The sequence below is a fragment of the Salmo salar genome, chromosome ssa15 (assembly GCF_905237065.1).
Source record: "Salmo salar chromosome ssa15, Ssal_v3.1, whole genome shotgun sequence".
Classification (NCBI taxonomy): Eukaryota; Metazoa; Chordata; class Actinopteri; order Salmoniformes; family Salmonidae; genus Salmo; species Salmo salar.
The window spans coordinates 58,588,646-58,616,120 of NC_059456.1; the positions used below are offsets into that span (position 1 = coordinate 58,588,646).

Below are 27,475 nucleotides of genomic sequence, written 5' to 3' on the forward strand. Positions count from 1 at the left end.
CTCCTCACTGGGAGATACTATATAAATGGGCTGTACAGTGGTTCCTCCTTTAAAAGTTGCGAGCTTGCACCGCTGGACTTAGAGGTACCCAGCGTCACGGCTTCATTGTTCCAGACCACCACAAGGGGGAGATAGAGCACTCATTATGCATTTGGGTCCCAAGGTTTTTATGTAACCAATCATATCGAGTGGTTCCAATGATGAATTTTGATGCGAGCCACCCTTGCCTTTGTGGTGTTCTTCAACAAAGATGGCTGACAAAACATTGCGGTGGAACCAGACGTAAGTTGTTATAACATCATAACGAGTCAAGCCAAAAATGTACAATTGAGAGGAATATGTTAGTTAATGTAGAGACAAACGTTTGTGCATATTTTTTTGTCATAAAGATCATTTACGAAAATTGCTATTTAGCAAGTTATCTGACTAGCTAACATTAGCCAGCTAGCTAGTGTTAGGAGAATGAATTTGTAATTCGTGTTGTTTAATGTTTTAGGGACACCTGAGAAAACCAGCAAACCAGGCTGTTGTCTTGCGAAACAGTGGATGTAAAGTATGTACTGCAAATTGAATGTTCAATTGTGTAAGCTTGCCTTGCAATGCAGCTGAAGTAACATAGCTAGCTAACTATTTACTTGCTTATTGTGTAGTGGAGGATAAAAATAACTGTATGCCTATGGATGTGTAGCTAGCTACAATATGTAGCCGATCTGTGTATGGACCCTAAAACGTTAGGTTCTGAACTAATATTCACACCAATCTATGAACCTCAGCTATCATAGTTGTTGTATCAACTTCAAGTCTGAATGGCATTAATGAAGCATATGGATGGAGTAGAATATAATAACTTTATTGTGCCAAGGATGCAAGTCCTATATACAAATGTACTGTAGTTATTACCAGCATGAGATTCCCACATTGTAGCCTGTACATTGAATATATTCACTGATCATGTACTCTTCCTTAGCAAATAAAGGTGCAGTTCAGGTATGAATCTCTGAGACATTCTTTTTCAGTCATATCAAACTCCATTATTTGAATGATGCTGTGTTTGCATGAGTCAAGGGTTGAGTGTAGCTGGTGCATGGAAGTCAGGCGCAGGAGAGCAGAGATGAGTGGACAAAGCACTTTACTTAGGCAATCATAATGAACAGAACGCAACCGCGTCACAAGACAAATGCCCAACGAACAAGTAAGGCAGCACAAAGTACAAAACCCAAGTACAAAGTACCTGCTGCCACAAAGCACGGGTATAAAACAAAACCCGGCTCAAACCAGCAGGAAGCGTGCCAACCTTGTCAATAAACAATTTCACACGGACATGGGGAGAACAGAGGGTTAAATACACGACAAGTAATGAGGGAAATGTAAACCAGGTTTGTGGGAAAACAAGACAAAACAAATGGAAAATTAAAGGTGGATCGGCGATGGCTAGAAGACCGGTGACGTCGACCGCCGAACGCCGCCCGAACAAGCAGAGGAACCGACTTCGGCGGAAGTCGTGACAGCATGTATGTATTACAATTATACACTTCAACAGTGTTTACCAGTCCTGCTCCTGGGACATCAATGATTACACATTGTGACTATGCAATAGACTAGAAACATGATTGATTTGTAATTCATATATACAGAAAAAAAAACTATGCATATCTAACTCCCTTCATCTGCATTAATCTGAGGACACAGGATAGTATTTCAATTAGATACTTAATTTCAACCAGTGGAGAATGTGAAACGCTTTATTGAAAGAAGTTCATTATCTAGGTGTTATCAATGCATTATAATTATGATCATTGTAATGTTATAAATACAAGTTCAAACTGTACTTAAATGCACATATGGTGTGCATTATAAAACGAGGAAGAAAGACGAGGTGGGGAGAGAGGTGTGGAAGACAGAAAGGGAAAGAGGTAAGAACAGCGGCAGACAGCATATGATTCATGAATTACAGTGCTACCCTAATATAATCTCAGTTCATCACAATTGCGGTGTCTCCTAACCAGCCTTGGGCTCCCAGTTGGATCGAAAGTTATCTTAAGAGCGGGTGAGGTGGCGATGACGGGACTGGCTTACTCTCTCACATCAAAACATACCTGCAGATGAGAGAGCATGATTAAGCCTTGTTTTTTTTATTCTAACACGGGCAGTCATCTTAAATCAGGAGGTGAAATGTAAAACTGACCTTGGATCATTAACTCTGGGACTACTACATCTTTGTCTGTATTTCAATGTAAATTAAATGTAAATCTCTTTAATAATACTTCCTGTTGACCCGACCAAGTGACATCTCACCTATGATCATGCTGTGCCCTCTGTGTCAGCCAGTTCAGATGCGGGAGGGGTTCACCAAAACAGCTGATATAACCTAGAGGATTTAGGGAGAAGGGGGAGCGGGATGAAGTGAAGAAGAGAGGCTGTTATTGTGTGTGTGTGTGGTCTCACCTGGTGTCCACACTAAGTGGCTACAGTACTTTATGCTGAAAAACAGACACATGAGGACAAACAATAGAAGATAATGTCAATAGAAGATACTGTATGTGACGCAGACACCTATCGGAGTGTACCTGAAACATTTAAATATAGAGGGCTATGTGTCTCATCACTTGGTTATTGCAAGGCTAACCCCCAGGGAAATCATGACTTGGCAGCAACAGATAGTTCATTGAAAATGGCTGTGTTTATGTGGTGTAAATCTGAAAATTAGCAGCTGACATCTTAAAGGTTTTTTAATTAATGCATGTGAGACAGGTTCCATGTATAACAAGACAGGCAGAGATGGAGAAAAATAACACAAAAAAGTTTAATTACCTCTGGTTATGGACACTTTTGCTAGCAATAAAGCTTCCACGGCCTGTTCCTCGGACTGTGAACATCTGGCAATATCTACATTTTTGACCCCTTGGTCAGCTCGCTCTCTGAAAGTAAAGAAAACAGCTTATTTTTTATAGATATGAAAACAATAATAGATATGACAGTTCAATCTAAAGCAGCAGATGTCATTTTTAGGATACGTCAATACAGCCCAGTGCTGCTTACCGGAGATGACGGCATCTTCGTAGGTGTCTGCTTTGACTTCCTTTCAGAACAATTATTTTTGATTGAAAATAAAAAAAGATTTTGCTCTCGACAAAAAGACACAAATGTACCTCAATAGCATATAACAATTTGCCTGTGAATAACCACACTTTCATACAAACGTGCTACTGTGTGCAGAATTCTTGACGCACAACCGAAAATGCTGCCGTATCCTGCCAGCACGCCCACAAGCGAGCCATTCAGGAGCAGAATGATGACCCGTGGAAGAGGGAAAAGAATGAGATGGGAACAGCAATTTGTTGCAAGTTGGGGAGGGCTAATAGCTGAACAATAGACTATTCAACCTTTACTGAAGAATAGTCTAATAGCCGAGCTAGGTGTGAACCCCCCCCCGCTTCTGACTATTTCTGGTCTTGCGATCGATTACAATGGTGCCTGTGTAAGAGTTTTGCTTCCGTCCCTCTCCTCGCCCCTACCTGGGCTCGAACCAGGGACCCTCTGCACACATAGACAACAGCCACTGTCGAAGCATCGTCACCCATCGCTCTACAAAAGCCACAGTCCTTGTTCCCCTTACTCTACAACTACTTCTAGGTCTCAGAGTGAGTGACATCACTGATTGAAATGCTATTAGCGCATACCCCGCTAACTAGCTAGCCATTTCACACCGGTTACACCCGACTTGAAAAAAATCTTAATATACACATTGCGAGATATTTGGCGAAATAGGCAGACATGCCTATATTTCCCCCATAGGAAACAATGGGAAGACCGCACAGTTCCAATATTATTTTTGTTGTTTACATTTTGTTGTTTACATTTGAACTATAAAACAACGTGAGCAGGTCTCATTGCCAACAATAGCGAAGCAGGCATTGTGACGTTGAACAATAAGCTGGGAATAGAACGTTCGGAAGGCGAGTTGGTGCCACGGTGCTCAATAGAACTAATAGGAGCTGGCAGGGTGAAAAATGCACAAAAATAAAGCCTGTTTTTCGCAATTACTTCAAAACGACGGCAAGCAGCTGGGAAATATGGTCATATTATGAAACTGGGCTCCATGGCGGATGTATAAAGTAAACACATCTGAACCTCTATAGTGTGAACTGTGCTTATGTCTGCGTAATGAAAAAGTAGGGAAAAAATGAAAACTTCTGACTATTTCTGGTCTAGCAATCGATGACAAACGAGCTCGCTGCCCAGACTTACATAATTACAAAGAGGAGATTCTCCTGATTAAAATTGTGCCTGTGTAACAGTTTTGCTTCTGTCCCTCTCCTCGCCCCTACCTGGGCTCGAACCAGGGACCCTCTGCACACATAGACAACAGCCACCGTCGAAGCATCGTTAGCTTGGGTGCTTGACTGCCGTTGTAAGGCCAGAATGCTCAAATCAACCCTACTCCTTGGCCTGAAGGTCCAGTATGCGCTCCGAGAGCGAAACGTCTGAATTTACAAACTGACAATTTTTCTCTGAATGGAAACACCATAATATTAATCAAATTAATTAAGCCAAATTTCTTAAAATCAATCTCATATACTATGTTATTACAAAAAAGGTTATAAATTATCTGGTAATGCCAATACGGAATACTATCAAATGCTTCTCAAAGATGCCCTCTGGTGGTCAAAATAGCAATAACTTGCAGCAACAGAAGAAAGGGCTGAGAATTAAATGACGTGTCACAGAATGCTGCAGCAGAATGCAGGGGGTGCCGCAGTATGACACAACTTTTAAAGGAGAAACCACTGTAACTCACTCATGACGACATTCTCACGCTTTATGTGGATGTGAAGGCCGCTGTGTTTTTCTTAGAGAGATCGTGAGTGACTGTTTTTTTCTAGGTGGCTATTGAAGATTGTTGTGGCTGGATATAGATTTACATTTTAGTCATTTAGCAGATGCTCTTATCCAGAGCGACTTACAGTAGTGAATGGATACATTTCATACATTTTTATTTATTTATTCTCCGTACTGGCCCCCCGTGGGAATCAAATCCACAACCCTGGCATTGCAAACACCATGTTCTACCAACTGAGCCACAGGGAAGACCTATAGATTTGTATTACACCTGTGGTCTGCCTGTCTGTCTGACATTTATTAAGTACTTTGGTCACCCTTGACTTGAGTGGATTTGCCATAATACGACTGTTGGACTGCAGTTCCTCTGAATATTATCACATTCTACATATCTATACCTGTTTCTTCACAGGAGAGTCCACGTATCTCGATGACCACGGACCCCCAGCCCCCAGGGTAAGACCTTTAATACAGCAGTCCCTCTTTATTTCTTTCTATACCTCACACTTCATCTCATCCATGCTCTCCACCCTCTTTCTCTTCCCCTCTCCTTGTTTTTGTCTTTATATTACACTCTCCTTTTCTTTCCTCCATCTCTCTCTGATCTGCTGCCCTGTGTGTGCCAGTCCAGTCCAGGCAGGATAAGGGTGAGGTCTATGTCTGGAGGAGCTGTGTGTGAACTCACTCTAAATACCAAATACTGACAGACAGACAGACAGACAGACACACACACACACACAGACATACACACACACTGGGGCCTTGTGTCTGGCCAGCTGCATCGGTCTGCCTCTATCTCACTTCTATTTCTTCTCACCCTTTCTATTTCTGTCCTTTCTTTTTCAACCTTTATCCACGGTTTCTTTCATCCACTAGTTTCACCCTTCTACCTACCACCTGTCTATATCATTCTCTCCTCTCTTCTCTCTTTGATCCACCTCTCTTTCAGTCTCTTTTTCCTGTCTCACATTCCCCCTTCTCTCTCTGTGCGGTGACAGATTTATCAATCCAACTCACAAATTGGATAATTACAGTGTTGTGTTTTTTGCTGGGAGACACATTTCTTTGTTCGTGAACGTGTCTAGGCTAGCTATATTTGGCTATGGGTTCAGAGTTTATCTGGTGTGTGTGTGTGTGTGTGTGTGTGTGTGTGTGTGTGTGTGTGTGTGTGTGTGTGTGTGTGTGTGTGTGTGTGTGTGTGAGGAGAGGTCTGGCTACGTGTCTGTTTGGAGCTGACCTAAAGGTCTGGCTGTTTTGATTAATCCGGGCAACATCTGGCCCATGTTTATATGTTATTATGTTGACTTGGAGAGGTCTGTTGTAGTGTTGGCCACTAACCCAGGCTAACTTTGAGGTAAAGTACAAGCCATGGTATTTTCTATCTGAGCAGGGGCTGGCGTGAACTGTGGCGTAACTGTCTGGACTGTGGTGATCAGAAGCACTGAGATAGGCCAGGAGTTTTTCCTGACCACTTGACCAAGATAAACTCTGAGTTACATGGTCACATGGACAGGAATAACTGTGGATGAAAGAACTGGTGGCTGGCTCATATCAACCTTGCTTTTGTACTGCTAGGATTTGGCCATCTGGAAAGGCTGACTGGTCAGAGTCGGGATAAGCCAAAGGCAGCCAGGAACAGCTTGTCTGTTTCCTAAGTCATAATGATGAATCAAAACTATTTGTTTACCATAGAACACAGACACAGTAGCACTGCAATCTGTTAAATCACTGACCAGTGGGATTATAATGGAGAGAAAGGACACATAGACTACTGTAAAGCCCTGTGCTCTTGTGTGGGCTACACTGGCTGGTACTGTATTACTAATTATACTTGTGGTTAACCCCCTCTTTTTCTTCACTCCTTCCAGCTCAAAGTTTAGCCGCTAGCTACCATTAGCAACCACATCAGATGGTTTATACTGGGGTGGCTAAGCCCCTAGTTTTCCCTACCCTCTGTGACGGTAACATTGCTATTAGCCACGTCTGTCATTATGTCATCCTCTCAGACAGTGATGGTAATGCTATGTTAGCAGCTAACGCTACGTGAGATGTGTCATCCTCTAATTTGCCCCTTAAACTGAAGTTGTTTGGCTATTTCTGACAGAGGCTTAGTTTTAAGTATACCTTAACTGGTTATGGCAAAGCATGTTCTTAATGCAGGGAATTTGTTTTGAAGGTATTTGAAAAGTGTAAAAAGGGCTAAACTTAAATAAAAGCAAAAGCCCTCAAACTATGAGGTATAGTTAGTTACATGTAAGGAAACACGCAACATATGCAAGTCTCTCATGTTTTGTGACACATTTCCCTGAAATTGGCTTTTTGGATTCATGGCATGCACACGTATGAACTTAGCCCTGTATCTTTGGGCCTGACCAAGACGAAAAACCCCAAATAACAAGTAGCGACTGTTTTCCTGTTTCTTAACATATTTTATTCCCCATTGGCCAGTATTGCAATAGTTTGCTTGTGCTCTTTTTTATTCTCTCACATTTTCTCTGATGTGAGATGATGTCCCATTAACCGTGTAGCTCAGTGAATCCGCTCCACTCTGGGTAGGAAGGGAGAGAAGAGAGATAATCAGTCAGACAGCGCGTTAACAACAGGAAGTGTAGAGTACTCCAGCATGTCCTGCCTGAGACGTCGACATGCAGAGCAGCAAGGGATGAGAATCTCTGTGCCAGCAGTGATGTAAACGCAGCACAGCCATGCTAACTCAAAGCAGAAGACCTTTACACTATTCCCATGGTAGGCTGAGTTACAGGCCTGGCACTACGGTTTGTTTCTAGGAACTACAGTAAGTGTGTGTCAGGAAGTAGTGTGTGTGTGTACAGTATGTGCTTAGTCACAGTCTGCTTGCTATTAATCTGTATTTATAGATTGTATCTCAGCCATAAATACAATAACAGTTCTACCCCAGGGAGTCCAGACAGCTCTGCTCAACATGAGAATGTTCAAAACAATGACAAAATGCGTTCTTATATAGGTCGTTGTCAATAAAACATCACAATAAGGTGCAGAGCGTTCGATTTGCCTGCTGAGGGGCAAGGAGAACCCCAGCGCCGCTAAAACCATTGACAACTGTGTGCCGTTTAAGGGATTGTTAAATAAATGTAAACTATTTGGTTGTTATATCATCACGTCTTGAAGCGCATAGTCAGAACAACAAATATCCAATTATTCCATGCAAACAATTGCACACATCATCAGGAGGTATACAGCAAGTAACTGCATGCTTTTTATGATCAGTAAACATCAATTGATCATGTAATTTCAGATGCGTGAGGGTAGCGATTTATCAATATTGGCCACCATTAATTGGATATTTGAGTGATATAAAAGCGAACTATACCTGACAAGTATGAATTATTTATTTTAATTTCCCATCCTTTGTGGGCTCTGCCTGTCAAGCAGCAGAAGGACGCATTTGCCATTGTACTGTTAGTGTTTACTTTGCAAGTTACCGGTATAAACTTTGTACAGTTGGTAAACAGTGGTAAGTAACCCTAATGTACTTATAGATGACCTAGAGCCAGTGGGTTTGGCGACGAATATGTAGCGAGGTCCAGCAAACGAGAGCATCAGGTCGCAGTGGTGGGTAGTATTGTCACGACTTCCGCCGAAGTCGGCTCCTCTCTTTGTTCGGGCGGCGTTTGGCGATCGACGTCACCGACTTTCTAGCCATCACCGCTCCATTTTTCTATTATCCATTTGTCTTGTCTTGTTTCCATACACACCTGGTTATCATTTCCCCAATCAATCTACTTGTATTTAACCCTCTGTTTCCCATCATGTTTTGTGTGTAATTGTTTCATGTCTTTCGTGGTGTTTGATTTACGCGCTTTACTTTGGTTATGTTCTGTGCTTTTGAGCGCATTTTTATTTATGTAGTGCTCTCGTATTTTGGAACTATAATAAAGTGCGCTTGGTTACATTTCGCTTCTCTCCTGCACCTGACTTCGCTTCTCATACACCCAATATTGACAAGTATATGGGGCTTTGGTGACAAAACGGATGGCACTGTGATAGACTGCATCTGGTTTGCTGAGTAGCTTGTTGGAGGCTATTTTGTAAATGACATCGCCGAAGTCAAGGATCGGTAGGTTAGTCAGTTTTACGAGGGTATGTTTGGCAGCATGAGTGAAGGAGGCTTTGCTGCGAAATAGGTAGCCGATTCTTGATTTAATTTTGGATTGTAGATGCTTAATGTGAGTCTGTACGGAGAGTTTACAGACACCTAGGTATTTGTAGTTGTCCACATATTCTAAGTCAGAACCGTCCAGAGTAGTGATACTTGTCGGGAAGGTGGGTAGCAAATTGGTTGAAGAGCATGCATTTAGTTTTACTTGCATTTAAAAGCAGTTGGAGGCCACGGAAGGAGTGTTGTATGGCATTGAAGCTCGTTTGGAGGTTTGTTAACACAGTAACCAAAGAAGGGCCAGATGTATACAGAATGGTGCCGTCTGTGTAGAGGTGGATCAGAGAATCACCAGCAGCAAGAGTGACATCATTGATATATTGAAACCACCTTGGACGATTACGTCGGCAGACCAGTCGTGATGGATCGGCGGGGCTCCGTGTCGGCAGTAAAGGGTCCAGGCCAAGTGGTAAAAGAGGTATTGTAGCCCAAGAATTGGCTGGTGGACCTCTTTGTCTAGCCGGGAGATGGGCCTAGCTCAAGGCTAGCTCAAGGCTAACTGGTGCTTGCATCGGGACAGAGACGTTAGCCAGGAGTAGCCACTCGGATTGCAGCTAGCTAGCTGCGATGTTCCGGTGTAAAGATTCAGAGCTTGCAGTGGGAATCTGAAGATGTGGTAGAGAAAAAGCAGTCCGATATCGCTCAGTGCAGACTGGCGGGTACTGACCAAGCTGAGGCTTGCTGGTGTCCGAGTTAACGGTGAAGACCGCTAGCAGTGGCTAACTGACTACTAGCTAGTAGCAAGTTAGCTGGCTAGCTCCTGATGGGGTTTCCGGTTCTAAAGTATAAAAATAGCAGATCCGTACCACATTGGGTGAGGTGAGTTGCAGGAGAGTATATTCAGTCTGTAGATGGTAAGTGAGATTAAAATATATATGAAAAAAAACTAGGAAAGAAATGATATTTACAATAGGATAGGACGGGACAAGACAAAACACACGTCCGACTGCTACGCCATCTTGGAACATATGTGGCTACATCGATTGATGGACCACGTCAAAATTGGCTAGCTAGATAATAACATCAACATCTGACCGACCAACTCGATTCGGTCTTGTGTAGCAAAATTTGAAATTATGTTTTTTACACTGGGTAAAAAGTAGAGACTCAGAGAAAATAATATATCATACACTACAGTTGAGGAACAATGGGGAAGTAATTCTGCTTTGAACGTTGATAAACTTGTAACCTCCCTTTTGAGAAAATGGCCCTTGAATGATTTGGTAAACCTACTAGAGAGCTCTTCTTTGTCTACACCCATTCAGCATCGTTCACACTCTCTTAACTTCTCTAGGGCCAGTGGGACGATTTCGTCCCACCTACGTAACAGCCAGTGGAATCCCGTGGCACGTTATTCAAATACCTTAGAAATGCTATTACTTCAATTTCTCAAACATATGACTATTTTACACCATTTTAAAGACAAGACTCTCGTTAATCTAACCACACTGTCCGATTTCAAAAAGGCTTTACAACGAAAGCAAAACATTAGATTATGTCAGCAGAGTACCCAGCCAGAAATAATCAGACACCCATTTTTCAAGCTAGCATATAATGTCACATAAACCCAAACCACAGCTAAATGCAGCACTAACCTTTGATGATCTTCATCAGATGACACACCTAGGACATTATGTTATACAATACATGCATGTTTTGTTCAATCAAGTTCATATTTATATCAAAAACCAGCTTTTTACATTAGCATGTGACTAGCATGTGACTAGCATTCCCACCGAACACTGCCGGTGAATTTACTAAATTACTCACGATAAACGTTCACAAAAAACATAACAATTATTTTAAGAAATATAGATACAGAACTCCTCTATGCACTCGATATGTCCGATTTTAAAATAGCTTTTCGGTGAAAGCACATTTTGCAATATTCTCAGTAGATAGCCCGGCATCACAGGGCTAGCTATTTAGACACCCAGCAAGTTTAGCACTCACCAAAGTCAGATTTACTAAAAGAAAAATGTTATTACCTTTGCTGTTCTTCGTCAGAATGCCCTCCCAGGACTTCTACTTCAATAACAAATGAATCCTACAGACGAAGAACCGTATATGTGACATTTAAAAAAAAACGAGATATACATGAAAAATCATTATTGGACACTCTTTTTCTATAGTGAACCGATTTCACAAGCTTTCCACGCGCTAATTAACAATCATTTTAAATTTAAAGATAGGCTCTCGTGGAATAACCGTTTATGTGCACCACTCAGAATGGACGGACAAGCGCACAACTTTTCTGTTGCTGATGAAAATCGGCGAAATGTGGGAAAGAAACGTAAAACAAAACTAAAAGAATGGAAAGACAGGCAAAGGAAGATCTTACAGGATACGGGAAAACCCTATACAAATCGTAAGGGTCAAGAAAAAACTGGGAAAAGCTGTCCAAAAGAGGTATGTGGAAGAACCGTATATCAAACAATCAAGCTAGCTAGCTATAGAGTACAGTAACTAACATGTATGTTCTGGGTTGTCTAATTTGTAACTATAGAGAAAATATATTAGCTAAAGTTCGTTGGCTACTAACTTATGCATTATCGTTACAAATGTTATTGCTAGATTATAGAAGAAACATAGCTAGCTACTTTTTGTCCATCCACCGGATGATTTGACATGGCTACAGTAGCTAGCTAGTTATATGTAACGTTACACTGTATCCTGCAGGGAAGAGCGTGTTTGTTCCACGACGTGCAGAAAGGATTGTGGAAAGTTGACTGATGAGCGCAAGCTGCAACTGTTCAACAGTTTCTACACTGTCCCATACGAGAAACAACAAGCGTTGATTCTCTCCGGCTTAGAAAAGGTTAGAAATAGGACAAAACTCCTATTATTATAATAGCTATATTGAACACTTGCATAGTTTAACTTTGACAGTAATGATACATACATTAACGTTAACTCTAAAAGTGCAGTGTTACACAATGGTGCAATACAAACTCATTCTGTGTTTAGGTTGGGAGTGTGTGAAAGATGGGGGTCCTGATCAAGCAATACCCTGAATGTGCTACAGTATATGTTTTACTATCAATAAATGTATATGTTCTACAAAGAGAAGAATACCACATCATCTGCAAAATTCTGGGTTTATAGGGACATTTTCAAACAGCAGAGTCTCAATTTCGGCCAACCCAGGAGTGACACCTGTGGCAAATGTGACGCATTCTTCACTAAGATGTCAGCAGCAACATCTGAAGAGGAGAAGAGGAAGATTGCAGTTGAAAGTGAGTTGCACCATCGAAAAGCCGAAAAGGCCTACACACAGCTTCAAAGTGACACTGAGTGGGCTAAAGCCAATGCTGACTGCCATGTCATTTCTGTGGATCTACAGGGGGTGATGTACACCCCTAATCTGACCCACTCCAATGTCTACTACCAGCGCCAGCTGTCAAATCTTAACCTTTGCATCCAGGAACTTGGAAAAGAAGATCCTGCATACATGTGTGTTTGGCATGAGGGGATTGCACACCGAGGGTCCATTGAGGTAGCAAGCTGCATATTGAAGTGGGTGAAGACAAAATTCACGCCACTCACCAAACCAGAGGTGCGCAAGTTGATCATCTTCAGTGACAGATGCTGTGGGCAGAATAACAACTGGCGGATGCTCAATCTGATGTCGATGCTCGTCTCTATGGGTTACTTTACCCAAGTTGAGCAGAAGTTCATGGTCTCTGGTCATTCTTTTCTTCCTTGTGATCGATCTTTTGCCACCATCGAGAAGAGGCGCAAGGTGTCAGTCCTTCATACACCTGATGATGTTTCAAAGATGATACTTGAAGCACAACCAGCAAAACCATTCAAGGTGATGAGGATGCAATGTGAAGACTTCAGTCACCTCCCAGATTCTGTCCTCAAGCGACCAGCTGGACTACAGATCACTTCAGTGAGGTGGTTAAAAGTCACAGGTATTGCACAGAGAATAGTTTACTAACATCCCATCAACATGCAACATGTTGTTCTAACAATAAAATATCCTAATGATTCCCTTTTTTTATTAATTACAATATACATTCTGTCACCACATTTAGCATCAACTCTAAGCAGTTAATACTTATTTACTGCTGTCACCTCAGTACAGAAGGACATTTCTTACCTTTAGCATGGGTTTAACGCAATTCAAAACTTAATTGCTGATCATAGTGTTAAACGCAAAGAGAATGGTTTTCTGAACGTTTTGTAATATTGACCTTAGGGACCTGCATAATGGACATGCATATTGGCACATCACATTGATCCATATTTGATATGTACAAGTTGTGCTTCTTTTGATTGAATTAATTTAATTGTATTCTATTTTTGTAGTTATTCTATGGTATGTTCACATTGAGGGCTTCATTTTAAATGAGACTAAGATTTCATGACTCAACTTTTAAGAAATGTCATCAGTGCTAAAGTTGATAGACCACCTTTAAATGAACCTCCATTAAATTAATTAACTACATATTGCATTTAAGTTATTTACAGGAAGGGCATCTGTACTTGAATGTACTTAAAACATCATATCAGGTATTAAAAAAGGACATCTTACAAGTGTCATGCAAAATGTCACATATACTGTTCTTCCACAAACTGAAATCATCACTGGAGATATACTGTTCTTCCACATTCTAAAAATTAAAATGGCAATAAAAAAAGTATTTTTTGAAATAACAAAAAAATATCAATTGTTGTTGGAAGATATGAGTATGGTGAATTATTTGTCAACCATAAAACACCTAATGTGGTACACACAATGAATAATATAAAAATAACTGATTATCTTAAAATGGAAAAATTGTCACATATATGGTTCTTCGTCTGTAGGATTCAAATGTTGGTTTGGTCCCAAATAATCCATTGTTATATCCAAATAGCGGCGTTTTGTTCGTGCGTTCAAGACACTATCCGAAAGGGTAAATAAGGGTGACGAGCATGGCGCATTTCGTGACCATTTTTTTTGAAATATTCCATTACCGTACTTCGAAGCTTGTCAACCGCTGTTTAAAATCAATTTTTATGCAATTTTTCTCGTAAAAAAGCGATAATATTCCGACCGGGAATCTGCGTTTAGGTAAAAAGAGGAAAGAAAATAAAGCACGGGGTCAACTCGTGCACGCGCCTAAGCCCATTGTCCTCTGATCGGCCACTTGCCAAACGCGATAATGTGTTTCAGCCAGAGGCTGCCTCGAAATCATTCAGCTTTTTCCCGGGCTCTGAGAGCCTATGGGAGCCGTAGGAAGTGTCACGTTACAGCAAAGATCCTCAGTCTTCAATAAAAAGAGCCAAGATGAACAACAACTTGTCAGACAGGCCACTTCCTGTTCAGAATCTTCTCAGGTTTTTGCCTGCCATATGAGTTCTGTTATACTCACAGACACCATTCAAACAGTTTTAGAAACTTTAGGGTGTTTTCTATCCAAAGCCAATAATTATATGCATATTCTAGTTACTGGGCAGGAGTAGTAACCAGATTAAATCGGGTACATTTTTTATCCGGCCGTGTCAATACTGCCCCCTAGCCCTAACAGGTTAATCTAACCACATTGTCCGATTTCAAAAAGGCTTTACAGCGAAAGCAAAACATTAGATTATGTCAGGAGAGGACCCTGCCAAAAATAATCAGAGCCATTTTTAAAGCAAGCATATATGTCACAAAAACCAAAACCACAGCTAAATGCAGCACTAACCTTTGATCTTCATCAGATGACACATTTTTCTCGTAAAATAGCGATACTATTCCAACCGGGCAACGTTGTATTCATTCAAAGGCTGAAAGAAAAAAAATTGAGAAGTCTCGTGAATGTGCATCTCAGTCTCACTGTCCCCAGGCTGACCACTTACAAACTCTGCTGCTGTTCTTTGCCCTGAGACAGCAGACACCCCATTCCACTTTCTGGCGGCTTTAGAGAGCCAATGGAAGCCTTAGAAAGTGTCACATTACAGCACAGATGCTGTATTTTCGATAGAGATGCAACAGAAGGACAACAAATTGTCAGACAAGGCACTTCCTGTATGGAATCTTCTCAGGTTTTGGCCTGCCATATGAGTTCTGTTATACTCACAGACACCATTCAAACAGTTTTAGAAACTTTAGAGTGTTTTCTATCTAAATCTACTAATTATATGCATATTCTCGTTTCTGGGCAAACATATGACTATTTTACACCATTTTAAAGACAAGACTCTCGTTAATCTAACCACACTGTCCGATTTCAAAAAGGCTTTACAACGAAAGCAAAACATTAGATTATGTCAGCAGAGTACCCAGCCAGAAATAATCAGACACCCATTTTTCAAGCTAGCATATAATGTCACAAAAACCAAAACCACAGCTAAATGCAGCACTAACCTTTGATGATCTTCATCAGATGACACTCCTAGGACATTATGTTATACAATACATGCATGTTTTGTTCAATCAAGTTCATATTTATATCAAAAACCAGCTTTTTAGATTAGCATGTGACTAGCATTCCCACCGAACACTTCTGGTGAATTTACTAAATTACTCACGATAAACGTTCACAAAAAACATAACAATTATTTTAAGAATTATAGATACAGAACTCCTTTATGCAATCGCGGTGTCCGATTTTAAAATAGCTTTTCGGTGAAAGCACATTTTGCAATATTCTGAGTAGATAGCCCGGCCATAACAGGCTAGCTATTTTGACACCCACCAAGTTTGGTACTCACCAAACTCAGATTTACTATAAGAAAAATTGGATTACCTTTGCTGTTCTTCATCAGAATGCACTCCCAGGACTTCTACTTCAACAACAAATGTTGGTTTGGTTCCAAATAATCCATAGTTATATCCAAATAGCGGCGTTTTGTTCGTGCGTTCAAGACACTATCCGAAGGGTGATGCGCTGGCGCATATCGTGACAAAAAATTTCAAAATATTCCATTACCGTACTTCGAAGCATGTCAAACGCTGTTTAAAATCAATTTTTATGCGATTTTTCTCGTAAAATAGCGATAATATTCCGACCGGGAGAAGTTGTTTTCGTTCAAAGACTCAAAGAAGAAAATGGACTCTTCACGTGCACGCGTGCTCCCGTCTCATTGTTCTCAGATCGACCACTTACCAAATGCGCTACTGTTTTTCAGCCAGTAACTGCAGAGTCATCATTCAACGTTCTGGCGCCTTCTGAGAGCCTATGGGAGCCTTAGAAAGTGTCACGTTACAGCAGAGATCCTCTGTTTTGGATAGAGATGACAAAGAAGGCCAAGAAATGGTCAGAGAGGGCACTTCCTGTTTGGAATCTTCTCAGGTTTTGGCCTGCCATATGAGTTCTGTTATACTCACAGACACCATTCAATCAGTTTTAGAAACTTTAGGGTGTTTTCTATCCAAATCAAACAATTATATGCATATTCTAGTTACTGGGCAGGAGTAGTAACCAGATTAAATCGGGGACGTTTTTTTATCCGGCCGTGCAAATACTGCCCCCTATCCCCAACAGGTTAAAACCAAATAGTTCATATTTATTTAACAATCCCTTGAACATGGCACCTACACTACATGGCCAGAATTATGTGAACACCCCTTCAAATTAGTTCGATTTGGCTATTTCTGCCAAACCCGTTGCTGACAGGTGTATAAACATTGGCAGTAGAATGAACTGAAGAGCTCAGTGACTTTCCATGTGACACCGTCATAGGATGCCACCTTTCCAACAAGTAATTTCATAAAATTTCTGCCCTGCTAGAGCTGACCCGGTCAACTTTGAGTGCTTTCATTGTGAAGTGGAAACATCTAGGAGCAACCATGGCTCAGCCAAGAAGTGGTAGGCCACACCAGCACTCGGCGGTCCCATTCTGTGAGTTTAAGTGCATAGTGTTGTCACGTCCTGACCAGTGAAAAGGGTCATTTGCCATAGTAGAATGGTCAGGGTGTGGCATGGGGGTTGTTTTGTGTGTTTTGAGGTTTGTTTGTTTCTAGGGGAATGTGTTCTAGTGTAGGTGCCGTGTTTTCATTTTCTATGTTTCATTTTCCAGGTTTGGAGTATGGTTTCCAATCAGAGGCAGGTGTCTTTCGTTGTCTCTGATTGGAAGCCATACTTAGGCAGCCTGTTTTCCTTTGGGTTTTGTGGATGGTTGTTTTCCGTATTAATCTTTGTACCTTACGGAACTGTTGGTCGTTGTTATTTTTCTGTTTAAGTGTTCTCCTATAATAAATTAAGAATGAGCACTCTACATGCTGCGCCTTGGTCTGTTCACTACGACGACTGTGACAAGCGTGTAAAAAAATTGTCTGTCCTCAGTTGCAATACTCACTACCGAGTTCCAAACTGCCTCTGGAAGCAATGTCAGCAAAATAACATAAACACCTTATTTACATACTGTAAGTATTCAGACCTTTTGCTATGAGACTCAAAATTGAGTTTAGGTGCATCCTGTTTCCATTGATCATCCCTGAGATGTTTCTACAACTTGATTGGAGTCCACTTGTGGTAAATTCAATTGATTGGACATGATTTGGAAAGGCACACACCTGTGTATATACTGTAAGGTCCCACAGTTGACAGTGCACGTCAGAGCAAAAACCAAACCATGAGGTCGAAGGAATTGTCCGTAGAGCGCCGAGACAGGATTTTCTCGAGGCACCGGTCTGGGGAAGGGTACCAAACAATGTCTGCATCATTGAAGGGCCCCAACAACACACTGTCTTCCATCATTCTTAAATGGAAGAAGTTTGGAACCACCAAGACTATTCCTAGATATGGCAGCCTTGCCAAACTGCTCCAGAGTTCCTCTGTGGAGATGGGAGAACCTTGCAGAAGGACAACCATCTCCGCAGCACTCCACCAATCAGATCAGGCCTTCATTGTAGAGTGGCCAGATGGAAGCCACATGACAGCCCGCTTGGAGTTTGACAAAAGGCACGTAAAGGACTATTAGACCATGAGAAACAAGATTATCTGGTCTGATAAAACCAAGATTGAACTCTTTGGCCTGAATGCCAAGAGTAATGTCTGGAGGAAACCAGGCACCTCTCAATACCTGGCCAACACCATCCCTACTGTGAAGCATGGTGGTGGCAGCATCATGCTGTGGGGATTTTTTTCAGTGCCAGGGATTGGTAGACTAGTCAGAATCAAGGGAATGATGAATGGAGCAAAGTACAGAGAGATCCTTGATGAAATCCTGCTCAAGAGCGATCAGGACCTCAGACTGGGGTGAAGGTTAACCTTCCAACAGGACAACGACCCTAAGCTCACAGACAAGACAACGCAGGAGTGGCTTCGGGACAAGTCTCTTGAATGTCCTTGAGTGGCCCAGCCAGAGCCAGGACTTGAACATCACTGGAGAGACCTGAAAATAGCTGTGCAGCGACACTCCCCATCCGACCTGACAGAGCTTGACAGGATGTGCAGGAAAGAATGGGAGAAACTCCCCAAATACCGGTGTGCCAAGCTTGTTGCGTCATACCCAAGAAGACTTGAGGCTGTAATCGCTGCCGAAGGTGCTTCAACAAAGTACTGAGTAAAGGGTCTGAATATTTATGTAAATTATTATTATTTTTTTTATAAATTTGCCCAAAATTCTAAAAACCTGTTTTTGCTTTGTCAATATGCAGTATTGTGTGTAGATTAATGAGGGGGAAAAAACAATTGAATCAATTTTAGAATAAGGCTGTAATGTAACAAAATGTGTGAAAGTGAAGTCTAAATACTTTCCGAATTCACTGTACTTCCATACATTTTTTTCAACTTGTTCCGGGGTAACTTCAGACGAGTCTTGTGGAGTGTCCTAAAGCAAAACAGAGAACACCACTGTGTTCGTGAGAGTCTCATCTTTCCATAGAGGAGTCATAATATTTCTTTAGGCCAAACTGCTCAGAAGCTACAGGCAATTTTTTAAAGATTTTCGGGATGTGTCATGGTCTGACAAACATCGCTCCAGCTGTCACCTTTCACCGCATATGCGGTGGATTGCGACGTATCCAATGCAAAATAACAGACGGCTCTTGCTAAAACTGACAGATTTTTAATGGAGATTTTTTGTATTATGCTAATTACAGTGGGGGAAAAAAGTATTTGATCCCCTGCTGATTTTGTATGTTTGCCCACTGACAAAGAAATGATCAGTCTATAATTTTAATGTTAAGTTTATTTGAACAGTGAGAGACAGAATAACAACAAAAATATCGAGAAAACGCATGTTAAAAATGTTATAAATTTATTTGCATTTTAATGAGGGAAATAAGTATTTGACCCCCTCTCAATCAGAAAGATTTCTGGCTCCCAGGTGTCTTTTATACAGGTAATGAGCTGAGATTAGGAGCACACTCTTAACGGGAGTGCTCCTAACCGCAGCTTGTTACCTGTATAAAAGACACCTGTCCACAGAAACAATCAATCAGATTCCAAACTCTCCACCATGGCCAAGACCAAAGAGCTCTCCAAGGATTTCAGGGACAAGATTGTAGACCAACACAAGGCTGGAATGGGCTACAAGACCATCGCCAAGCAGCTTGGTGAGAAGGTGACAGCATTTGGTGCGATTATTCGCAAATGGAAGAAACACAAAAGAACTGTCAATATCCCTCGGCCTGGGGCTCCATGCAAGATCTCACCTCGTGGAGTTGCAATGATCATGAGAACGGTGAGGAATCAGCCCAGAACCACACGGGAGGATCTTGTCAATGATCTCAAGGCAGCTGGGACCATAGTCACCAAGAAAACAATTGGTAACACACTACGCCGTGAAGGACTGAAATCCTGCAGCGCCCGCAAGGTCCCCCTGCTCAAGAATATATATACATGCCCGTCTGAAGTTTGCCAATGAACATCTGAATGATTCAGAGGACAACTGGTGAAAGTGTTGTGGTCAGATGAGACAAAAATGGAGCTCTTTGGCATCAACTCAACTCGCCGTGTTTGGAGGAGGAGGAATGCTGCCTATGACCCCAAGAACACCATCTCCACCGTCAAACATGGAGGTGGAAACATTATGCTTTGGGGGTGTGTTTCTGCTAAGGGGACAGGACAACTTCACCGCATCATTTGACGGGGCCATGTACTGTCAAATCTTGGGTGAGAAACTCCTCCCCTCAGCCAGGGCATTGAAAATGGGTCGTGGATGGGTATTCCAGCATGACAATGACCCAAAACACACGGCCAAGGCAACAAAGGAGTGGCTCAAGAAGAACCACATTATGGTCCAGGAGTGGCCTAGTGTCACGACTTCTACCGAACTTGATGCCCCTCCTTGTTCCGGTGTTCGGCGATCGACGTCACCGGCCTTCTAGCCACCACTGATCAGTTTTTCATTTTCGATTGGTTTTGTCTGGTCTCTTTACACACCTGTTTCATTTCCCAGTAATTATATGTTGTGTACTTAACCCTCTGCTTCCCCTCATTTCTCTGTCGGTGATTGTTTGTTTGTTATGTACGTGTTGTTTCTGTATCGGTGTGCGACGGGTTATTGTTTGACCCAGATTATTTTTCTACGTTGGTTTTGGAAATAAATACTCAATTTTTAACCACTCTGTTTTCTCCTGCGCCTGACTTCCCTGCCACCTACATACACGGACTATGACACCTAGCCAGTCTCCAGACCTTAATCCCATAGAAAATCTGTGGAGAGAGCTGAAGGTTCGAGTTGCCAATCATCAGCCTCGAAACCTTAATGACTTGGAGAAGATCTGCAAAGATGAGTGGGACAAAATCCCTCCTGAGATGTGTGCAAACCTGGTGGCCAACTACAAGAAACGTCTGACCTCTGTGATTGCCAACAAGGGTTTTGCCACCAAGTACTAAGTCATGTTTTGCAGAGGGGTCAAATACTTTTTTCCCTCACTGTATATATCTGCGGGGTGCGGTGTTCAACCTTATGGGGAGCAACTTACGATTAGTACATTCATCTTAAGATAGCTAGGTGAGACAAGATATCACGATCTTATCAAGTACATTTTCCCTCAAAGAATTTATCAGCAGTTATTTAAGATACACTTAAAAGAGGTAGGGTAGGGCCTCCCGAGTGGCACAGTGGTCTAAGGCACTGCATTGCTGTTGCTAGCTGTGCCACTAGAGATCCTGGTTCGAGACCAGGCCGTGAGACCCATGGGGCGCTGCACAATTGGATACCACGAAATTGGGGAGAAAAATGGGGTAAATGTGTGTTTTAAATTCGGAAGATGGGAGGGACTCCACCAGTCCTGACTTGTTCCACCATTGGGGTGCCAGGACAGTAGTGCTTTGACTGGAATGAGCAGGATCTGCCCTCCCGTAGGAGGGAAGAGATTCGAAGTGGCGGAACAGAATGCTCGGGTTGGCATGTAGGGTTTGAGCATAGCCTGAAGGTAAGGAGGTGCAGTTCCCCATGCTGCTCCGTAAGCAAGCACCAGGGTCTTGAAGATGATGCGAGCTAAGACTGAAAGCCAGTGGAGTGTGCAAAGGAGCTGGGTCACATGGGAGAATTTATGAAGGTTAAACACCAGGAGGGCTGCTGCGTTCTGAATAAATTGCAGGAATTTTCAGTAGTCTAAACGGGAGATGACAAGTGCCTGGATTAGACACTCTAGGATGTTGTAGAGCATGAAACTGCAGTAGCGAGTCACTGTTTTAATGTTTGCAGGGTGTTGTTCAGGGTCACTCCAAGGTTGTTTGCACTCTGGGAGAGGGACACCGTGGAGTTGTCAACCATGATGCAGTGGTCTTGGAGCAGGCAGGCCTTCCCTGGCAGGAAAGCAGCACCATTCTGTCAAGGTTCAGCTTGAGGTGGTAGGCCGACATCCAAGCTGAGATGTCTGCCAGGCACGCAGAGATGCGTGTCGCAACCTTGGTGTTAGAAGAGGGGAAGGAGAAGAGTAGTTGATTGCCATCCGCATAGCAATGATAGAGACTATGTGAGGATGTGACGGAGCTGAGTGACTGTGTAAAGAGAAACGGGCCTAGAACCCGAGCCCTGGGGGACACCAGTAGTGAGAGCATATGGTACAGACACAGATCCTCTCCACACCACCTGGTTGGAGTGACCTGCCAGATAGGATCCAATCCAGGAGTGTGCAGAGCCTGAGACGCCCATCCCTGAGAGGGTGGAGAGGAGGATCTGATGGTTCACGTTGTTTTAAGGCAGCGGATAGGTTTAGGAGGATTAGAACAGAGGAGAGAGTCGGCTTTGGCAGAGTGGAGAGCCTCAGTCACAGAGGAGAGCGCTCTCAGTTAAGTGAGCCGGCCTTGAAGCCTGACTGGTTAGGGTCAAGAAGATCTTTCCGAGAGAGATAACGAGAGTTGGTCAGAGACAGACAGCAAGCTCAAATTCTTTGGAAAGAAAAGAAAGGGATATTGGTCTGTAGTTTGACATTCTTGAGGAGGGAGCTTCTCTGTCCAACTTGACAGACGCAGCCAGTGGTCAGGGTTGAGTTGGATACAGAGGAAGAGAAGTAGAGAGGAGGGAGTGGAAGGATGATAGGTCCTCCGGACGTTTCCGTTCAGCTGGCTACTACGAGTCACTCAGCCACAGAGCGTGAGGGGAAGGTCAAGCCGGCCAGGAGGAAAGGGGACAGAGAGAATCAAATGATGAGGAAATGGAGGAGAGTAGGGTCAAAGAGGCAGAGTAAGGAGACAGGATGGAAAAGGATATAGCAGAGAGAGGCTTGAAGAGTAGAGAGTAGTAGGAGAGAGAGTGAAAATTGCAACTTATGGGTAGAGCTGAATGGGGAGAGTTGGAGAAGAGAAGGGGAGAAAAGGAAACAAAGTAGTGATGCAGTGAGATTAGTAGGTGAACAGCCTCTAGTGAAGATGAGGTCAAGGGTATTGCCTGCCTTGTGAGTGGGAGGTGACTGGGAAAGGGTGAGGTAAAAATAGGAAAGGAGTGGAAAGAAAGAGGTGGAAAGAGCTTATTAAAGCGTCGGGAGGTTGAAGTACAATGAGCCATCGTCAAGAAATTTGATTATTAAGGTGTCAAGCTCATTGAGGAACTTTAAGGGCACCTGGTGGGCGATAGATGACAATGTTAAACTTGAGTGGACAGGTGACAGAGACAGCATGGAATTCAAATGAGATAGAATTAAGGATCATTTTTTTAATCTACACTTGGGAGAAATGAGTAGCCCTGTGCCACCACCGTGACGACCAGATGCTCTCGGACTATGAGAAAACAAGTCGTCAGATGAAGAAAAAGCAGCTAGAGTAGCAGTGTTCTCTGGGGTGATCCATGTCTCCATCAAGGCCAGTCTAGGGACTGAAGGGCAGCATAGGCTGAGATGACATTGCCGTTCTTGACAGGATGGGTTGTGCGCGCAGGGTACATAAAATTAGAAGGATTGCAACTAAGGGGTGTGGAGCGTCTGTAAAACCTACAGGAAGAGAAGCAAACAGATATTTGTTTGAGTGAGTGAGTGTGTTAAAGCATTGCATGTGGAGTCCACACTACATGACAAAAGTATGTGCTCGTCGAACATCTCATTCCAAAATCATGGACATTAATATGGAGTCTGTCCCCCCTTTGCAGCTATAACAGCCTCCACTCTTCTGGGAAGGCTTTCCACTAGACGTTGGAACATTGCTGTGGGGACTTGCTTCCATTCAGCCACAAGAGCATTAGTGAGGCTGGGCAATGATTTTGGGCGATTACGTCTGGCTTGCAGTTGGTGTTCCAATTCATCCCAAATGTGTTCGATGAGGTTGAGGTCAGGGCTCTGTGCAGGCCGGTCAAGTTGTTCCACATCGATCTCGACAAACCATTTCTGTATGGACCTCGCTTTGTGCACGGGGGCATTGTCATGATGAAACAGGAAAGGTCCTTCCCAAAACTGTTTCCACAAAGTTGAAAGTGCAGAATCGTCTAGAATGCCATTGTATGCTGTAGAGTTAAGATTTCCCTTGACTGGAATTAAGTGGCCTAGCCTGAACCATTATTCCTACTCCACCAAACTTTACAGTTGGCACTATGCATTGGGGCAGGGAGTGTTCTCCTGGCATCCGCCAAATCCATATTCGTCCGTTGGGCTGCCAGATGGTGAAGCGTGATTCATCACTCCAGAGAACATGTTTCCACTGCTCCAGAGCCCATTGGCTGCAAGCTTTACACCCCTCCAGCCGACGCTTGGCATTGCGCATGGTGATCTTAGGCTTGTGTGCGGTTGCTTGGCCATGGAAATCTAATTCATGAAGCTCTCAGGCGAACAGTTCTTGTGCTGAGCGAGTGTCGCAGCCGAGGACAGATGATTTTTACACGCTATGCGCTTCAGCACTCGGCGGTCCTGTTCTGTGTGTTTGTGTGGCCTACCACTTCGCGGCTGAGCTGTTGTTGCTCCTAGACATTTCCACTTCACAATAACCGCACTTACTGATGACCGGGGAAGCTCTAGCAGGGCATAGATTTGATGAACTGACTTGTTGGAAAGGTGGCATCCTATGACGTGCCATGTTGAAAGTCATTGAGCTCTTCAGGAAGGCCATTCTACTGCTAATGTTTGTCTATGGAGATTGCATGGATGTGTGCTCAATTTTATACACCTGTCAGCAATGGGTGTGGCTGAAATAGCCGAATCCACTCATTTGAAGGGGTGTTCACATACTTTTGTATATATAGTGTATCTGCAGGATTGCAGGGCATCGGGGGTCGAGTGAGAACAGCTCATGGGAAGTCAGAGAGGAAGAACAGAGTGACAGTTGAGGGAAATGAGGGGTCCAATCCCATTGGCAGTGTATTTCCATTTTCTTACCTGGTGTCCTGTTTAAGCTGCACCTAACATTATTCTTAGCCTTATCTTTACATTATTTTACCTTCCTAAGGCAACAATCAGTGGCATTGATGAACTAATTGTTTTTTGATTATATAGTTGTTTAATCTCCTCACTCAGCAGTGTGTGTTTTCTTGTGTTCCCCTTGCAGGTTCTGCTGTTCCCCAGTCAGGTAGTGTATAACCGCGTGGGGAAGTGTGGCAGCAGGACAGTGGTCATCCTACTGAGGTTGCTGGCAGAGAGACATCAGTTCAACCTTGTCTCCTCAGACATACACAACAAGACACGCCTCACCAAACATGAACAGGTAAGACGGGGGTGGGGAGAGAGATATGGGTGGAGGGGGTGTACGTTCGTGATGCGCGGGTCAGGTGTTTGTAGCAACCGCCCAACTATATGTGATAAAGTGAAAATCTGAGGCCCGCACCCGACCCTAACCCACACCTGCCTTTATTGAGTGCTATTCTAATTCTACCACTTTTAGCTGTAGTACAGCAGGCTACTTACTGTATTGTCCATCCGTTTTTAAATTAACAGGCTAAAGGGATGGGGATGTCTTTTCATGATTTCTGAGAGCATCTTAAGGACATCAGCAACGCATTTATAGAGGAAGTGCTGCGTGTGTTTAAAGCCGCATCCCTCAGAGACATGTTGAAATGTCAGGCTGTGCCACTGGAAATGCCAACACAAATGCCAACGTCAATGAAAACATTACTGAATGGCAGTAACTGTCATTCTCTCAGAGGGGAGGGATCCCTGGCTTTCTCATCCAATGGGTTTTGAGAAGTATGGGAGGGGAGGATGTGAGGATTATGCAATTGAGATTCTCCCCACATCTCTCTCTCTTGTTGTTCATCTTCCCTTATTTTAGTGGTATTTTGGGGAAATTAGAAAGCTAACTAGGCACACCTGTCTTGTGGTAGGACCCCTCTTGGGTGTCCTCCATCAGTGCCAGACCGATAAAATATGCCCTCATATGCCCTTCTATAAATTACACTTCCTGCCATCTAACACCAACGTAAGCAGGCAAAGCTTGTTAGAGGCCCAGTGCAGTCAAAATTATGTTTTTCCTGTGTTTTGTATCATACTGTACAATAACTGATGAAATGAACACTGTAAAATAGTTTTTATCAGTGTTATTTCCTGATAGTTGCGGGTTGAAAATAGAACTTTCAAATCAGCAGGTTTGCTTTGTCGGGTGTTTCGGCTTGCCTGGTGGCATTGCCAGGCTGTAATTTGGTTAAAAGACCAATAACAAAGACTTCCAAACCTCTCTGCCAATAATGGCTAGTAATAACAGCTTTCATTTTCCCCTCCCCACTCAGACCACTCCCAGATAGTACTAGCAAAATTCTTGTTCAGAAATATTTTTTTGCTAAAACTATTACAGTAAGGTACTTGTAATTGTTACTGATAAATTATTTGACATTGATATAAAAAAAAAACGCTGCGTTGACAGACTTTCTCAGACTCCTGAGAGAGGAAGAGAATGATGATGAATATCTGTGCTATTCTCTATGTGGTCTTGTTTCATATCCTCATAGGATTTTCCCATCAGTGTTTAAGTGTACTGGAGAAATATGTTCCTCATTATTTCAATCAGTTTTGAATGGTCAGTAAATGCTAAATATTTATAAACCTTACTGACCCATTTGGATTTGAAGCCCATATTTAATTAAAGCTAATATTTAATAAACTGTTAGTTGTTTACTCATTCATCAAGCCTGAACGCGTGGCAGTACACAGTGTCAGAACACCGCTGTTAACGGTCTGCTAACATGTCCTCTCAGAGCAGCTGTGTGTGTGTGTGTGTGTGTGTGTGTGTGTGTGTGTGTTTGACTTATGCAGATCCTGATTGCATGCTCTCTAAGTTTAGAGACGCTGGTCTCCTTAGCTCCAATCTGGCTGGGGACTGGAGTGTTAGACCATTATCCTTTGGCAAGCCAGTGGCCTGCTAATGCATTTACCCAGAACCAATGCTCTCAGCCTGGGTAGCCGAGGTCCCCTAGACTCTGGAGCCCTACTTACCCACATTGCATAGTGACATGTGTGTCTCTCTCTATAGCAGACGTACTGGACCTGATGGAGCGATGGGTTTATTTCAGCTTGGTCAATAATAGCAACAGCTTTTCTCTGAGGTTGTCTGTGTTGCTGTGTGATGCTGTGTTTTCTCTCTCTCGCCAAAGATGTTACACAGCAGACGCAGCTCTGCCATGGATCGCATGTACCTGTATAGTAGCTACCACGGATGCCCAAACATTGAGAAGGTCCTGCCGGCCCTGGCTTGGAGTAGCAGACTTTTTCAATAATTTCCAATATAAATAAAAAAGGGGAATGTCTGACTGTTTTCCTGCGCTGATATTTTAATCAACATTGGTAATGTGCATAAGAGTACTGTGTGTGCCTTCGCTGGCAAAAATCAATGCCATAAACAATGGCGTTACCACTAAAACCAGATTTTGTTCGGTCTTATATACCCCTAGTTGCGCTCACTGAAATTGGCAGATTTGCGCACGTTTTTAAGGACACACCCTCCCATCTCAGCGCAAGTGAGCGGATGTTAGACAGGCAAATTCCTGAACCTGTCTTAAGGGCTGGAAAATGCTAGCGCACGCACCACTTTTTAAATTACGAAATTGCTAACTAACGCGCGCCTTCTTACCGCCAGCCGAAAATAGAGCGGTTAGTGTTCATTTGCAGCTAAACCAAAAAAACAGCCTATGTTGCATCGATATTAGTCAGAAACACTG

The 27,475-nt window shown here is 42.9% G+C and overlaps 1 protein-coding gene across 1 annotated transcript in view; it reads left to right on the top strand.

The window, feature by feature from the left end:
- Positions 1-27,475, top strand: part of usta (uronyl 2-sulfotransferase a) — a 187,401-nt gene that overhangs the window by 131,525 nt on the left and 28,401 nt on the right. The window contains exons 2-3 of the mRNA XM_014145278.2: positions 5,252-5,295; positions 24,877-25,032. Coding sequence (XP_014000753.2) covers positions 5,252-5,295; positions 24,877-25,032 — 200 coding nt within the window. The remainder of the gene's footprint in view (positions 1-5,251; positions 5,296-24,876; positions 25,033-27,475) is intronic.